At 30.6% G+C, this 18431-nt stretch overlaps 1 protein-coding gene and 1 pseudogene across 1 annotated transcript; both read left to right on the top strand.

Moving 5' to 3' along the window:
* The first annotated feature begins 9498 nt into the window (after nucleotides 1–9498).
* LOC133687764 (protein POLAR LOCALIZATION DURING ASYMMETRIC DIVISION AND REDISTRIBUTION-like) lies at nucleotides 9499–11920 on the top strand. The gene is made up of 4 exons (XM_062107072.1): nucleotides 9499–10002; nucleotides 10382–10591; nucleotides 10662–10840; nucleotides 11227–11920. The coding sequence occupies exons 1-4, from the start codon at nucleotides 9786–9788 to the stop codon at nucleotides 11620–11622; spliced, it is 1002 nt and encodes a 333-aa protein (XP_061963056.1). The 5' UTR covers nucleotides 9499–9785; the 3' UTR covers nucleotides 11623–11920.
* A 2864-nt stretch (nucleotides 11921–14784) lies between these two features.
* Nucleotides 14785–18368, top strand: LOC133687796 (DNA-directed RNA polymerase D subunit 2b-like; annotated as a pseudogene).
* Nucleotides 18369–18431: the final 63 nt, after the last annotated feature.

Here is an 18431-nt window from a genome sequence, read left to right as displayed (position 1 = left end):
TTAAAAAAAAAATAAAAATAACAAGTTATAGTTTTTTAATTAGAATTTAAAAATGAATTTTTAATGAACTCATGTAAATTTATGATAGATAATATTTAATCAAACATAATTAAACATGTGGATTAAATAAAATACAATCTCAATCACAATATCAAATATAATCAAAGAAAAACAATAAGATTAATGAGATATTAAAGTACAAGATTGTTGGAAAACTTGTTTAAAAATATGGTTATTGGACACAATTGAGGTAAAAATAAAAATGAAATGAAGTTTAATATCCAATATAAGTTCTTTAACATGAAACAATAATGTAATTTAAATAAATTATGAGTGAATGAAAAATTATTTTATAAAAATCTAGGTTGGTATGTTTTGGTGAAACTCGAAACTCTCTAAAAAATTTGTCTCACATAGAAGAAAAAAATTGTATTTATAAAGTGAATATTTGAGAAATTAAAATTGAGCCTAAAATACACTCAGGCTTTCGAAGAAGAGAGTAACTAAGCAAAATGAACTTTGGTCTTAAACTCGTACACGCATATCGGCTCGTGCTTGAGCCTAGGCATGAGTCTAGGTTTATTGTAAAATAATATTTTGAGTTATAAAAGATTGTTTTTTACAACTGGGATTTGAACTTGGAGTTAGTCTATGAAGAATTTTTTTTACTTATTAGTTTGTCCAATTAGTAGAAGGAAGAATCTAATTATTTTTTTCAAAACTTTTTCAATAGCACCTAAACAAATTTTCCAACTCAAAAGTCATCTGATTTAAATCAAAAAACATCCAGGTTTAATTCTAGTTTACTATGGGTAATCAAAGTTGCTAGTGAGGTAAATCCATCAACTTTTATCTCTTAAAACTCTTTATGCAAATGGGTTGAAGAAGAGTGTTTAAAGTTGGTTAATTCTGCATTGTTTTGACAAAATTTGATACTCTTCTTCACCTTATTTTCTAACATTGGTTTTTTTGTTTTAAACATTCATTTCCTATCAAAGTTTTTCTTAATCTAAAGCTTAGGTTTAACCCTTATAGAGGGTTAATTTAGTATTATTTTCTTAGTTTGTTGGATTTTGTTTATGAGTACACCTATATAAGGTGATGTTGTTAAATCATAGGAGACTTATTGAAGAAAATCTTATTGCATATAGTAAGGAGGAATAAAACCTTATAACAAATAATTGATCATTGACAATAACAAAATTTAATTAATTTTAAATTGCTTTAACAAGTAACTATTCTTTTAGTTTTGTTTAATCTTATACATGAGTATAAATGTTATAATTGTGATTTGATCATTTATACAGTATTATATATTTGTTTAGTAAGCATGCTAGTCTTTTTGTTATGATTATAAGTCATTGTATACTTATTATATTGTATATTTATAAACTAAAAATATTTTTCTCAATTATATAATTTTATTTGCTAATTTTGTAAAATAGAGATTAAGTTAGACTGGATGTAAATTAATGATCAATCTTTAATTTCAATGGGTTTATTAAACATCACTAAACTTGGATATAATAAATTAGATCCACTGGTCTTAAATTACATGACACCGCCATTGAATGATGTTTTCTTAACTCATCAATGGATCAAATGATTATCAACTGCATAATAGAAGGTAATATTTTATTAAATTATTATAATTGAAAAAACTGCAATTATTGAGACTAACTTTGAAAAAAGTTTGGATTCATCAAATCAACTTGGATTAATCATTCTTTATCAAAATAATGTCATTTCATCCTTTTAAAAAAAATGTTGGTGTTGACTTAACTAAGTTTGGCTAAGTCAACCTAATTCATGAGTTAGTCGGATTTAACATAGTCATTGTTTTTTCCAATTTAAATTAAAATCTAACTTAGATTATAAATTTTCTAAATCAATTCGGAAGACCAAGTTTAATACCCTACTTATGCTACTAACTTGACAAGAAAAAGTTTTGTTAGTTATTGATATGTTTAGTCTTTTATGAAGTTAGGTGCCATGTATTTTATTCAAAGCTAATATTTCATGAACGGAAGGTTTAACTACAAAACTTTGCATCCATATCTTATGTGTGTTGTTTTAATTTGTAAAAAAAAAGAAACAAACTTACCTATTCAAGTTCTTTTAGGAGGCATTAATTTATTGTATTATGATATATTGCTAGTCGAATTAAAAAGTTTTGAATATAAAAAAAATAGGCAACAATAAATTGTTTGACATTGTTATTAAATTTTGTCCATCAAGTCAACCTTTAAACCACTAGATTTAATTTCTTACTTAGCCTGAGTTTCAAGTTAAACCATGTGGGGGTTATTCCAACGTGACCCAATCAACTTGGAGGGTCTAAAAGCTACTTGAATTACCAGTAAAAATTTGGTCTGGCTTAAAAAAAAACAAGATGACATCTTTTTTTTTTAATATTGAGACGACAACATATTGAATTGACCTGATTTTTCCAGTTTAACCTGCCAACCCCATGACCATGGTCATGGATTTCATGGGGTTTAATAACTTTGTTTGGTTTGTTTTTTATGAGGTTATCACAGTCTCAAATAAATATCTTAGTATTTGATTTTTCATTTTGATTTAGCTGGGTCAATTCACGGATCAATAAGTCAATCTAATTTTTTACCAGGAAAATTTATTTTCAGTTTTTTAAAATAAAATGACATCATTTTAATTAAAAAAAAAAGATATTATTCCATAAGAAACCCAACTCAAGCTTGGCTCCGAATCAGTAGATCACCGGATTGACTTGTCAACTAAGTTGGGTCATGTAACTATGCTTTATATAACCCATGACCATTGAATGACTACCATGTATAACCATATGAACATCCGTAAAAGGGTAAAATGACTTAAAAAACAACAAATATAATTAGTTGGTGCCAAAATTCTAGTAGGAGTATTAAAATGAATAAAGGAGAAAACTTTAGGGACCATTTAAGGTTATTTAATGAATTAAATATTCATCTTGTCCTAAAAAACATAATTGATCAGACTCATTTCCTAATATAAAACATGACAAAATTAAACCTTTTTAAAAGAAAAAAAAATACAATTGGTCTATCAAATCTCGTTATCCAATATCTTGTCAAAGTCCATAATTAAGCATTAATCAAGTCATCATCTCATGGCCCTTTTGCTTCTCATTATAAAGATATAAAAAAGTTAACATTTGTGTTATGTTTCCATTTGCTTAGTGTTTTTCCACTTTTCATAATAACATGTTATGTTTTCATTTGCTTAGTGTTCTTCCACTTTTCATAATAATATGATTAGAGAAATCAATGAAGACATTTAGATAACAGAAGAAGTTTATGTTTGGCGTTATAGTAATCTTTTCTTTTTAAAGTATTTTTTCAAAAAAAAATTGTCTAAAAGACATCAAATCAATGCATTTAAAGTTTTATGGTTTTTATATGCTGATGTTAAAAATTAAAAAAAAAATCATTTCGATTCATTTTCAATTAAAAAACATTTTACATCACATTATTAAACACACATTTAATTTGAATGTTTGTTTAATAAGTAAATCAATATTACTTATTAAAATTGAAAAGTTACGTGTTTTGTTTTAAAATTTTGGTAGGTATTGGTAGGTAGGTCAATCTACTGGATCCAAACTCAAATCTTAATGAGGCACTTATAATTAATAATGTTAGTGGTTGGCCTGATCTATACTCGTTTGTTCTGTATTTATCTAAAGTCTATTTGAATATTGAAAGAAGTTGGTAATAGACTATAATACCCCTATAATTCAAACAGTTCTGTCATAAATTGGATCTAGGGATACATGTTTACCTTAAGTATATTATAGCTAATGTAAATCCTTAAATTCATATATAAAAATCAAACCTGGATGAGTATCTCCATAAAGATTATACTTTTGATTTTTTAGATAAATTATTGAATTTATCGCGACCAATTTATACCCTAATTAAATTAATTAAAAAAAATTAAAAGTTATATGTTTTGTATTAAATTTTTTATAGGTAAAGGTAGGTAGGTTAGTTTGCTAGATCTAGACTCGGATGTACTCAAATCTTAGTGGGGCATTTTCCTTCAATAATGTCGATGGTTGGCTCAAGCTATGCTTGTTTGTTTTGTATTTATCTAGGCTCAATCTAAATATTGGAGTAGGCTAGTAATAGACTATAATACCCCCACGTGCCACACAATTTTGTCATGGATTGAATCTAGAGATACATCTTTACCTTGAGTATCATAGCCAATGTATATCCTTAAATTCATGTATAAAAATCAAGCCTAAATAAGTATCCTCATGATGATTAAACATTTGATTTTTTAGATTAATTACTTAAAAGTATTATGATTCATTTATAACCTAATCGAGTTAAATAAAATTTTAAAAAAATTATATTTTTTGTTTTAAAGTTCTAGTAGATAGGTCAGTTTATTAAATCTAGACTCGAATGTACTCGAATTTTAATGAGGCACTTTCCTTTAATAATGTTAATGGTTGGCTTGATTTATGCTCGTTTGTTCTATATTTATCTAAGCTCTATCTGAATATTGGAATAGGCTGGTAATAAACCGTAATACCTCTATGTGTCAAGTAGTTTTTTCATAGATGAGATATAATGATACATCTTTACCTCGAGTATTTTATATCTAATGTAAATCCTTAAATTCATATATCAAATCCAAACCTGATTGAGTATTTTCGTAATGATCATGCCTTTGTTTCTTCATTTTTTTAGATTAATTACTAAAAATAAATATCATAAGCAATGTATTTTCTAATTGAATCAATTAAATTTTTTTTATAAACTTATATGTTTTGTATTAAATGTTTTACCATTTCAAGAATTCTTCTTTCATTCCCTAGTTTTTTACTATAAATTCAAATTCAACAATGAACCTAAGAAATTAATTTCTATAAATGACCTTTAGCAATTATATATACATATACACACACATGGCATCACTTTCAATTATTAATCAAACTATCGTTTTTTTTTACTGTGGTGATAATAAATAACTATGAGTTGAAAATGATATTGCTTTTAGTTTTTTTTTTAATTATTGGCAAATGGTATTAAACCACAATATTTAAGAACATAAGTGTAAACATAATTGTTTCATCAGGGTCAAACCCCTCACATAACATCTTATGCATTAAGAGGATTGTTTCATTATAGCCAGACCTGATATATCATAACCTTGGTGTCAAAAGGATTGTTCCATCAGTTTTAATCCTATACATCACAATCTTGGTGTTAAGATAGTTATTCCATCAGGTCCAAACCCTTTACATAACATCAAAGGTATTAAAAGGATTGTTCTATTGGAACTAGACCTTATATATCATAACCTTGGTGTCAAAGGACTACTCCATTAGGGTATGACCCTATACATCACAATCTTGGTGTCAAGATAGTTATTCCATCAGGACCATACCTCATTCATCACAACTTTGGTGTTAAGATAGTTGTTCCATCAAAATCAGACCTTATACATCATAATATAGGTATTAAAAGAATTGTTCCATCGAAGACAAGCCAAATATATCACAACCTTGGCGTCAAAAGAACTAATCCATTAAAGTCTAGCCTAATACATCATAATTTTGGTGTCAAGATAAATCTTTCATTAGGACTATACCTCATTCATCACAACTTTGGTGTTAAGATAGTTGTTCCATCAGGGCCGAACCCTATATATCACAAACTCGTTCTTTCTCTGTTAAATTTAATTTCAATGAACCGTATAATATGTTGAATAAATCTTCAGATTTCCACTTATTGTAATAATGGAAACAAGACAAATTACAAATGATATGATAAAAAAATGTTATTGTTATTTATATTAACTTATGTGCATAATGTAATACATCATAACCTTTTTATTAAACCAATATCTAACTTAAACACTTAGATGTGAGATCTTGAATTGAGTTTCGAACATTATATATTTATGCATAAAGTGAAGCTATTATAATTTTTCTTTTGGTATGTAGCTAAACTATGCAAAATTAACATGTATTTTATGTTTGGGATGTTACCCATGCACAAATCAAATGAAGTCATGTACTAGAGAAATCAATGTCTTTATCATGGAGCCAACAGTTTGACACAAAGTTGCACCAATTTCATTTTACATGGGGTACAACGAACATGTATTCAACTCAAGGTTTCAAATTTTTAATGTTCAATCTACAATTATTTCTTAAAAAATAATGATTATTTTTAAGAATAAGATCTAGTTATAAAACTTATATTGGTTATAAGAATCGATCTAGAACACGACTGAACTATAGTATAGATCAATACACGTTGAAAAAAATATATAGAAATGAATTGATTGGTCTCCCTCCATAAAAAAAAATCTAAATTGATATGGTAAAATCCATTGATTTGTTTTTTTTTAAAAAAAGATGTTATCCTAAACCAACTCTCTGGATTCATGCTGGAGCCTTGTCTCGGATTAGATTTTAAAATTATAGAGTTATATGGACAACTTAATTACCATTTTAAACTTGATAAATAAAGGAAGAAACTCTATTCTCAGTTCCCTGAATTTAGGTGCTTAAGACAAATGGTACAATTACTAATTAAGCCAAATAAATTATCCTAATCCCCTCTGCTTTGTTGTTTATTTCGGTTTTTGTCCTGTCACTGTCTTCCTTTTACAAGGCAGCACTAAATTAGCATGATTGCTTTCAAATAAATCATAATTTATTCTATATATTAAAACATAAAAAAGATAGTATTCAAATTTTGGACAATGATGTCAATATATGCTCCATTGAATCAATAAATATCATAAAAAAAAAAAATCAAAGCATTATTAGTGTTGCAAAAACTACAAATCAACCCTGAACAATTTAATGATTGACAAATAAGTTTTGATCTTAAAAAATCTTGTTGGTTGGTCCATTTTTTTATTCCATCGTAACACTATTTTTAATTAATTTTAATATTAGTATATTAAAATGATCTGAAAATATATAAATTTTTTTTTAAATAAAAGCAATTAAACTTTTAAAAAATATAGATTCAACTAGACACATTATTTTTTCTTGATTCTAACAAGCTATGGTGGAGCCAATATTTATAGGTTTATAGTCATTGTCTTGTAAGAAAACACAGTCCCAGGCATGTGTTTGCATTTAATGAGTGTATTATTTGTTCTTTTAGTTGGTGAAGGAAGGTTAGTTTACCAGGTCCCAACCTGGGTGTACTCGAATATCAGTAAGGCACCTCCTCTTCACGGTGTCCATGGCTGGCTACTTGGGCTATGCTTATGCTTGTTTGTTCTCCTTTTATCTAGCTATTTTAGGTTATTAGCACATAAAATTTAAAATTTTGGTTAAATAATACATCTGCAGGAGATTTTAGCGAAGCAGTTTCAAAACATAATATATAAAAAAATTGTGATTGGAAAATAAATAAAATGTAACTTATTTACGATATTAAATGATAAAAAGAGTTAAATAACCCAAAAAAATAAAAATTTAATGTTAAATAATAAAATTATAAAAAATTATAAAAAAAATTATAAAACTTAAATGGCCAATAAAAAGAGTTACGGTCTATTAACAAAACCCCAAGTGTGTGGGTATGAAGAAGGCTCAAGCATCAATGAGGTGTTTATTTATTTTTATCATTCAGTATTTAGTTGATAATAAATTGATATTTATATTTTTTATCATATAATAAAAGTTTTTTGATTTTTTTTTATCTTTTGATTTTTTTTCAACTCCATTTTTTAATATGAGGTTTTCAATTCCTTTGGTTTCTTAGTTTTTTTTGTGATTTTTTTCTTATCTTATTCTTTAATATAAAATTTTTATTTAATTATATAATTTAATATTAATTTGATTTTTTTTAGACTTGCCCGATGAACAAAGTCATGTTTGAGTGACCCTTATACAATTTAATTTAAAACTCAAGTTAAGTAAATAGTTGGATTGAAATTTTTTAAATTTAAATCATTGTATTGAGCAAAATTTTTTTATCTAAATATATTTTTTTATATTCAATTTTTTTTTAATCCAAGCTATAACACGGTTAATAAAATAATTTATGTCCTAATGAAGTTAATTAAAATTTCAAGTACTTATACGTTTTGTATGGAAATCTTGTATCCTTCTAAGAATTTTTCTTTGTTTCCCCAATTGTATGATTTATATGTTGATAAAGTATGCTAATGTATATTGATTTGTTTGGAAGACATGTAATATTTACCTCTAAACACAGTCATTTTCTTGATCAAGATCAATGCATCTAGTTAGTCATTACTACTTGGTTTACACAAAATAACCTCAGAAACTGCAATTCAAATTAAGTTCTTGTGATTTTGAATCAAACCAAATTATTAGTGGATAATTTATCTTTATTTTGTTCAACCAACATATAATTCTATTCCAACATAAACAAATGATTTTTTTCCTTCAATTTGAGCACATATACACATAGATCGAAATGATATATTGCTCGAACAATTCAACTCAAACAATCTGATAAAGTATGCTTGACTTGAACCCAAATTCACTATTTTTTCAGACATGGACCAGCAAATCACTTTTACATTTTTTTGAAGATTGGTGACTAATTTGTACCTCATTTGTTAAAAATAGTTTGATCTTGGAAAATAATTTTCATGAAGTGTTGATTTCTAAAAAAATGATTTTTTTATGCTTTCTAGTGCATGTAAAAGAAGTCAGAAAATAATTTATAATGATTGACTATGTCATGTAAAATGAACTGAAAAATATATATTTTTATTTTTTTTCATATTTATCAAGAGAATGAGAACTAAATTTGACAAATAAAAAGACTAAAAGAAGATGAAATTAAAAAACTATTTAATTTTATAAATTACTTCAAATAAAACAAATAATAAAAAAAATATAAACCAAATTTTTTAAAAAAAAATAAATTGAAATGCTCTTTTGAAATTTTAAAGGATTAAATGTGAAAATAAAAAAGAAAAGATAAAATAAAGGGGAAAAAATATTATCGATGCCATACCAAAATTTGATAAGTTACACGTATGCCGCTTACAGAAAAAAAAGTCACTCATACAATTCTAATTATATAAAGGAAGATTGTTTTTGAACACCGTACGCGGTCTCATGCGCAATCTAATCTGAATACACGTCTGATACATTAGCATGTCTAATACACATGTCAATTATTTTTTATTTTTAAATTATATTTTTTATTTATTAAAATACTAAATTGCTCTATAGTAAACCTAATTATTACTAAAAAAACCCAAGTTTAAAACATAAAGAACCCTTGGATGCCAATCTAATTAATTTTAAAGGTAACTTAGTTATTGTTTTTGTGAAAAAGAAAACACGAAAGAGATTGAGGAAAGTGTTTTACACGAAACAAACAAGACTTTAATTTTATTATCATCAATTATAGAATTATTATCACTAAAATAGTATTAATTATTTCCTTTAAATTTAGGTATAAATTCAACACACATGTTTGGCGCTCATAAATTCAATCAATCATATAAACACAGAGACAAAGCCAAGTAAGAAACAGAGCACAGCATTTATAACTTTCCCTCCAAATTTTCCAACAATCCAAACACACTCCCTCACATTTAATTCCCTTCCCAAAAAATCTGAATCTCCTAATCCCCATGAAGATTCGTCACCAAGGCTCCATTTTTAAAGCCCCAAACCCTTGTTTTGTTCTTTCTCCATCTCCCCATTTAGAATCTAAAAAAACCCACGACGGTTCTCTTCTTATTTTTGGTATTGCCGATCTCTTGTCTTTCAACAAAGACTTTTGTAGGAGTTGTTGATGATGGAAGAAGGACTGGGCTGTAGAGAGCGGCGCAAGTTTGCACACTGTTACCTTTCTCGCATTGCTCGTTGGCTCTCTGATTTGAGGCGGAAGAGAAAGAAAGAGAGTAAAAGGAATGTATTGGCTGGTGATCGGATTGTGCAGGTTAACAGTTCGACGAATGGATTCAACGGCGAGGCTTCCTTGAATTCGGCTTCCCAGACTGCCAATCCAGGTAAATTTTATTTTGGCATAAAACTTTTGTGAATAGGAGCGATAGATGACTAAAAAATTAATCTTTTTCCCTTTTTGGTGCTTTTGTGGAGTTTCTTTCCTATTATATTGAAATTATGAGAAACCCAGAAAGAAAAGAAGAATCCATAAAAATCATGATTAATTTGTTCATATGAAAATTACGAGAAACCCAGTTAAATTTTTGTGCAATTGTTCATAGACTTATTTTGTTGCAACTGAGTATTTCTGTTTTTGCAATTGAAAGTAATATGTAGTAATGTAATGTTATGGAAGCAGGTGTCGCGATGTACTTTCTTTCTTCATATATACAAGGAAGAGTTTTTACATGTTTAATGTTGTTGTCTTGAAATTATTTTCAGGACAGTGTAACAGGGAGGCTACTGTCAACCTTGGAGTTGGATGTTGTCTATTGTATCAAATTGCAATGAGTAAAAATGAACTTGATAAGATAATGAAAACGCGAATGCAAATGGAGAAGCTTCTTGAAGATGTGAGGGATGAATTGCAAAAGAAAGACGGGCTCTCTAAGCCATCTGAGATGAATGAAATGTGTGCTTATTCCACCACAGGTATTGCAGATGGTCTGGATTTTGAAAACCAACTTTCTCCGCAAATCCTTACACTGTCATGTTTTGCCAGGGTCATCAACAATTACAGTTTGTGGCCAGTCTTTGAGATATGAGACACCTAAGAAAAGAGAGTTTTCAGAAGGAAGGGATAAACTTGAGGCGGAACTTGAAGTTGAGCTTCAGAGTTTGCAACTTCACTTGGATACAGTCGAGAATTCGGTGAAACATCCACAACAGAAAGGGAGAAGTGTAAGCTGAATCATGTGTTGATTTCTGTGGTTTGTTATTTCTCTTGGAATCATGGAATTTCTGTCTTTCAATGGAGAAATGGTTTTGAAATTTTGAGGACCTATGGCCAATGGTTCCATTTCATTGCTCTCATGTTTATGTTAACTATAAATATCTTTCTAAAATATGACAATTGAATTCGTAACCAATCTGCTCACTGGAATTGTATTTTATATCCAGTCCATTTGTCTTGGATTCCCGGTCCTTGAAGATTAATGGAAATTTTATTGCAAATTAGGACGTGTTTAGACCCTAACTTTTCCAGGATTATTTTCTGTTCATCTTCCTGCCACAATATTACATGTTCATAGTTGCATCTACTCAGTATTGGAATTTTTAAATGGCAGGTCACCAATGACAACACAGCTACTTCAAAAAGCCAGATTGTAAGTTCTGGAAATTTGAAATGGAAGGTCACCGATGCGAACACTGCTACTTCAAAAAGCCAGACTGTAAGTTCTGGAGAAGTAGTTGCTTTCAAATTTGAAAAAGCATTAGGTTCTGAAGAGCATTGTGGTGTTTCTCCTCATGAATTGGAGAGAAGGTTGCACGAATTACTGGAATCAAGACAGCAAGAACAGATAAGAGAGCTAGAAGGTATGATAGAATGTGCTGAGCACAAGCTTCGGGAGAAAGAAATGGAAGTTTCTTGGTGGAAAGACACTGCCTGTCTTATTTCTTGTCACCTTCCAGAATCCTCGAAACTCAATTCACGTCACTGTGCAAAACTTCTTAGTCCTTAACTTGAGCATCTAATGTACAGCAACTTTTGATAGTGGATTGTTCATGAGTTACTGCGATTGGTGTTTGGTAATAAAACTGTTTTGCCTTTGGATTGCACAGTATCTGCCATATATTGGACATGGAGTAACGCAGACAAAGGACAGATGAGCTGCGATTGAAACTGAAAATTTCCGTTTTGCTTTTGTTGTACTGAGCAATACGAGTACAGGTCTTTGTGTTCATGTACAAATTTCTGTTCATCAATTTGAATAGCTTAAGGTGAATTTTGAAGCCCAATAAATAATGATTCTTCTTTCCTTTGTCGTTTTTCTAACTACATACTGCAGCTTGTGCAATTTTTGTGTTTTCCATTGAAGTTATATTACAAACCCAGAGAGCCAGGAAGAAGAAAAGTTCCAAGAAAAAGATGTGGCAAACTTGAAGAACCATGAGGGTTCCATCCGCTATATGCTTATCTGGTATTATAGAAGAAAAGGCTTGAAACAGACACTAGCCAAGGCCAGCCTCTATTTCGTCGAGGGACCGACTTTTTTTGTTTAATTTTTCAGAGATAGGTGGAGCCAGCATTTTTTTAAGAGAAGGGCAAAACTCCATTGAAATTTAGAAGGCAGGTCACCTATTTTACTACCATCTAAATTGAGCAAAAGCAGAATCGTCCAGAAAAGATTGTGGCAAATGAAACCCTAGAGAGACAAACTTAGTGTCAAAAATAATCTGACCAGGACAATTATCCTACAACACCAAACGAAGTCTGGACAAAAGGCTAAGCATTCAAAGAGAGGAAAAAAAAAAAAAAACCAAGGAAAAAAATTTCATCTTTCAGAAAAGAATCATAAGATTCGAGACCAATTACTAAAATGTAAAATTTGCTAGAAGAATTTACGGTTGGGGACTGCCTGCCCAAGCAATCACACTGAAGCTACTAGTATTACCTCTTAACATGATGTTTCCTTGGAGAATTAACAGGAACATGGTAGATGAATAGTTACAACTATTCTCTAAAATCTAATGATATTACATTGAGGCAAGAACATTACCTTCAGAACTATACATACAACTAAGAATTCTGAAATTGTCGAAGCTCTAAAGTCAATGAGTTGTGTACAAAAACCTGCTTCTAAAATCCTTTGACATGGCCTATGTTTCAGGATGAACAAGCATATGAAGCATCTGGAAGCACTATGATAACGATAAAGTGAAGAAGTTCTACTGCAGCAATCTATGACGTGAAACATCAAGTGTATATGAGAGACAAGGCAAAGTGTATCCTCCACTTCCATTTGCGTAACTTTTCAATTTAGAGTTTTTCGTTAGCTTATCCCATTAAAAAAAGCAGGCAAAGGCTCTTCCAGTTCTGTGTTATCCGAAACCATGGTTAAATTTAGCGCCACGTTTGCTTCAACCAGGCATTGGTGAAGAAGACCTGGCGTGATGTATGCTGTGACCCAACCGCAGAGGAGCTGAAGTAGGAAGAACCTTATGAACTGAATGAGGAGAATGATGGAAGGCCATTTTGTCTGTTAAACTGGAAGTTTCATGAGGAGGTCGTTGGACAATCTTGCTGGAGCCTGCAGTCATGCAAGAGCAGAATACGACACACATGAGCATGTATTTAATTATATGGTCAAGAAATGAAGACAGGCCATGGAAGGATGATGAAGAAAGTAACTGTTACCTGTCACAAGTCATCTTTCCTTCACAACACTTTGCGCTTGGTAATCCTGGCAGATAAATCATATTTGACTTTAGACATTCTTGGACTTTGGGATATATCCAAATTATTAATATGATACATAATCCAAATTAATATAATTCATTTCAAAATTGAAAATGAAGTAAAATAAAAAAACAGCAAATGGGAATGGAATGGCACTGATAGGCTAGGTTGCGTTTAGATATTGTCGTTGGATTTAAGAATTAAATAAAAAGATACAATATTCGGTTAAAAATATAAAAATAAAAACATAAATTAAATGTTTCTATTTAGTTTTGTTATATGTTAAAAAAATGATGTATAGAGATTTACAAGTCTTTAAAAGAACCAACCTATACTAGATAAATAATTAGAATTCTAAAATATAAAGAAAAATAATATAAAATTCAAAATTAAGAAAAATTAAAAAATTCAAAAAAATTAACCAAATTAGATCTTACGGGTCTAATTTCAAGAAAATCATATAACGAATTGACCAATAAAAAAGTTTTTTTATAGAACTAAGTTTCGAAAATCTCCCATAAAAATTTTATATCAATCATACTAAAAATTATAATGATTTTTAACTAAGTGTCTGTCCACAAATATTAATGTTTGATTAAATTAAAAATAGAGTTTTATTTTAGTGGGATCCATCATAAATTACGACTATACTTAAAGTTTAACAAAAACACAATTTTTATGCTTTGCAACCAGCAGCTGAGTCTTTGCTTTACTGTTCACGTAACAATGCAGAATGAAGTAATTTACTTTTCACTGATTTTGGCTGGACGAGTTTTGCAGAATTGGATCCGATCTAATAAAATAAAAAAAAATTAATAAATTTTTTTAAGTATTATATTTTATTTAAAAAATTAGTATTTAATATTATTCAATGATACTATATAATTATATTAGAAAAATATCTAATGATGATATAGTATTTGCAGAATTTGATCGCAATCCTAATTTTATTTCTGGTGATATTTTACCTGATATTGTTGCACATTCAAGAAACCATGAAAACTATAATTTTTGTTGGATGTATCTCGTACGTGATAGAATTATAAATACTTTAATGAAACAATACAAAATATTTTATATAAAATATTGTTTATTTCATGATATAATAATAGTAGTTAAATCAACAATATTTTAATTAAAAATCATCAATATTAATATCTGTTTTTTTAGTTATTTTATAATCTCAATTTAAAATGTATTCTTAATTAAAAATACATTAAACTATATTTTGTTCAATTTCCATTTCAATCAAAATTTTAACAAAAACATAGACTTTTTTAAATTAATTATAATTAAAAATATTTTTTATAAAATATATTTTTTTAAATTATAATTATAAAAATTATCATAACATCAAATACACTGTAAACTTCTTCGATAGTACCGAGCGAGTAAAAATTGGAGCTCGATCGTATCACAAGTTAAATTTTTTTTTTATATGTTTTAGAACAAAAAATATGTACTTTCTATTCCACAGTAGAGTAGTAATTTGATCGTGCTGAGCGAGTAATTAATAGGGTTTTCCTTCCACCGTCTTCTTCCTTAACGAGACGCTACCTTACAGGTTTTTTATTACATAGATTAACTAGATGGTAGATGAGACATCAAGCTGCTGAGAGTTTTTCAACCATTGACGTTCTAGTAACATGGTAGCTTGACGGTCTCTCAGCAGGGTTTCTTTGAAAGCAACAACGCAAAATATCCAGAATCCATACTCTCAAAGCATTGGTCTCTTTCTTTCCGAATGACAATATTTCCCGTGCGACACACCTTACAGTGCACCCCCACTGACTCCCAAAAGAAATCTTTTTTCTCTGTGAAATCACTCACTCAGAGCTCTCTTTGATCGAAAACCAAAAACCCTTCAAAATTTAACATTGACATTGTGCATAGAGAATTTTTTTCATTCATTTCAAGGCCAAAAGATTTCTTAGGGTTTAATGTAAGTTTTCTCTGCTCTCTATTAATTTTTTACATCTTTCGCTTCCCATTTTGGGTTTATTTTGTTAAAACTGGTTAAAGTTTGTAGCTTTTGGGGTTTTTGTTTTGTCTGTGCTAAGTAAGGTGATACCCCCCCTTTTTTTACACATTTTAGTGGAAATCTAGTGGTTAGATGACAGTTTTGTTGCGTTAGAGAAAAACCCAGATGACTAAGGTTTACAATATATTTTTTTGTTGGAAGGAAAAAGTAGTGCGAGAGACTAAAAACAGATAGGCTTTTTTGCATTAATATGATAACATGGATACGTTGTTGAATATGATTTTGTTTTTTGTTAAAAGTTCTGTTTTTTCATAATAAAAAAAATATGCCCTTTTTTGACATATTTTGGTTATTAATCAGAGTTCTAATGAGCTATTTTTCTTAAGGTGTTTTAAAGGAAATCTAGATGATAAACTATTTTATCATTTGGAATTCAGAGTGAAATCCAAATGCTTACTGGCGTTTGCGGTAGAGGAAATACATTTGTAGAGTAAAATGTTGATGCTGCTTGAGCTCTTGGGTTTGATTTGTTGAGTTTTAGTACTTATGATGTTCTGAGGATATTCTTAATTTAAGCAGGAAAGGGTTCTCATAACTGTTTTTTTACTGAGCCTTGAAAGCTTTAGTTGTTTTCACTTGTATGTTCTATGTTGCTTCCATTTCAGCGAGAGTTAAATTGTTTCAGTTGTGATTGCAGCTTTGTCATTGATGTTTCTGTCATCTATTTCTTCTCAGATTTTGAATTAAATGGGTGCATCATCAGATCTTGTGGAGGAGATGGGTCCGAGTAGTAAGGTTGGAATTGATGATATGGATATAGATGATGATTTGATGGACACAGCTAACTTATTTGACTTGGGGGAAGAAACTTTGCAAAGTTTCTGTAGGAAGGCAGCATCGTTGTTTTAGACGAGTATGGTCTCATTAGCCACCACATCAACTCATATAATGCCTTCATCGATAGTGGACTCCAGAGGGCCTTTGATTCATTTGGTGAGGTAGCTGGTGAGCCTGGATATGTCATGTGTAAGCAGAGAGATGGTGAAAGGGAACGGGCATCAGTTAGTGTCACTGGCATGCCAGATTTCAGAATATGACATATTTGGCAAGAATGAAAGTTCTTGTTGATGTTCAGGTACATGATTCTATCTAAGAGTTGTGGCTTTTATTGGTGATTGCACTTTGACCTGATACCATCTGTACTTTGTTTGATAGGGTAATTCTTGATACTGTAATGTCTCACTCTTATGATTGAAAGGTTCTATTGTTGCCTTAAGTAGCAAATCTGAGAGTTGATTTCTAGCTTCAGGCAACATACAAGCACAAATCCCGCATGGATAACCATCTGCTCACGCATGTAGAAAATGTAAGGTCTGGTGATGTGAAACAGAAATACATGTATGCAAAAGAGCTGATAATAGTGTTTGATTTTGCTGCTCTCTAGACCAATTTTATGTAATTCATTGTTGGTGGATTTTTCTGGGGCTGTTTTTTCTTTGGTGTAGTCCCTTTGTCCTTTTGAAACAAATGTGTGTGGTGAGCGAGTGGGTGTGTTTTGCATATTATCGATGTTGCTTTTGGCTTTATTGCACTACGTTCTTAAAACACATTTCCTGTCATTTATCTGTTTCATAATTGCTGTTGCAAGTTCGATCTCCATGTCCTGGAGATAAGCTCTCAAGCATGCATATGGGCAAAAGGGTGTTCTGGACTTTCTAGGGTCTCGAGAGAACTTCCCTTTCACAATTCAAGGAATTGTTCCTGATATTGTAATAGATCCACATGCATTTCCTTCACGACAAATACCTGGTCAATTATTAGAGGCTGCTTTGGGAAAGGGAATTGCCAGTGGTGGCTCAAAGAGATACGCTACTCCTGTCTTCACTCTCTGTTGATGACATCGTAGACCAGGTTCACAGGTGACATTACATTTACTTATACTACTCTTTGGACTGCAATCGTGCCATTTGTAAATGTTAATACGTAATTTCTTTGAACTTCCATTTTATATGAGAATGCTTTAGAATAAAAAAAATAAAAAAAAAGTCAATGCTGTCACACTCTTGGTGGTTCAGTGTACCAGACTACACCGTCCTGGCACACATTATTGTAAAATTTCATGCTGTTGTCCATTCCAAGTTCCTGTCATCTCTTTCTGTTAATGCTTTTGTTTTTCTTTTAAGTTATTCTGAGAGTGACATTCTATCAAATATGTAAGGCAGGGCTAAATTATCGAGAAGGGGGAATGAAAGAGTCTACAATGGTCGAACTGGTGAAATGGTATGCTCTCTCGTATTTGTGGGACCAATATTCTATCAGCGGTTGATCGACATGGCTGAAGACAAGGTTAAATTCCGCAACACTGGACTAGTGCACCCACTTACAAGTCATCCAGTTGCAGGTTTTGGTGGTATTTAGTTCAGTGAGATAGAGCGTGACTGCCTTATAGCTCATGGTGCATCTGCAAACCTGCACGAGTGCCTCTTCACTTTCAGCGGCTCCTCTGAAATGCATATCTGCCAGAAATGCAAAAAATGTGGCCAACGTGATCCAACTGGCAGTGCCTGGTGGCCGCAAGGATAGGGGTCCCTACTGCCAGGTTTGTGAGTCTGTTGATGACTTTCTCAAGTTACGTTAGTACCTTATGGGGCAAAGTGGTGCCAAGAGCTTTTCAGCATGGGCATAAGTTTGAAATTCGAAACACGGGTTTCTTGAGCAATTATTGTAGTATATCTGCTTGTTGCCTTCGTGTTAATGGGAATTGCTAACTTGTAGGATATGTTTTTTCAAGGTTATGTCCCCTGAATCTGTGCATTGTATGACCAAGTACTACAAGGTTGGTATGGTCTGATCAGTTCAGCCGAGTTCCTTCATCTATTGCGCAAGTTACATTGTTTTTCCCTTTCAGGGACCAGTTATCATTTGGGCTCTAGCCATTTAAATGATGATGGACCAGGAGCTTAAACTTGGGTTCCATGCTTTTGGCCCATGAATGGCAAGCCTGCAAATCCTGAAATCAATTTGGCTGCCAAGCAGAACCTTCTTTATTCTCATGCATCTGTCAAAGATTCGACCTAAAATATCACTGCTTTCAATTTGAATAAAGCCAC

This window comes from Populus nigra, chromosome 3 (genome assembly GCF_951802175.1).
Source record: "Populus nigra chromosome 3, ddPopNigr1.1, whole genome shotgun sequence".
NCBI classification, from domain to species: Eukaryota; Viridiplantae; Streptophyta; class Magnoliopsida; order Malpighiales; family Salicaceae; genus Populus; species Populus nigra.
The sequence above is the reverse complement of the archived record's forward strand: the minus strand, read 5'-3'. Positions and strand labels throughout refer to the sequence as shown.

What these genes read in the sequence shown, in the direction of transcription:
- LOC133687764 (XM_062107072.1), top strand. Translation starts at nt 9,786, where the DNA reads ATGATGGAAGAAGGACTGGGCTGTAGAGAGCGGCGCAAGTTTGCACAC. An exon ending in TTCCCAGACTGCCAATCCAG is followed by an intron (nt 10,003 to 10,381) that starts GTAAATTTTATT and finishes AATTATTTTCAG; the next exon opens with GACAGTGTAACAGGGAGGCT. An exon ending in CACAACAGAAAGGGAGAAGT is followed by an intron (nt 10,841 to 11,226) that starts GTAAGCTGAATC and finishes TTTAAATGGCAG; the next exon opens with GTCACCAATGACAACACAGC.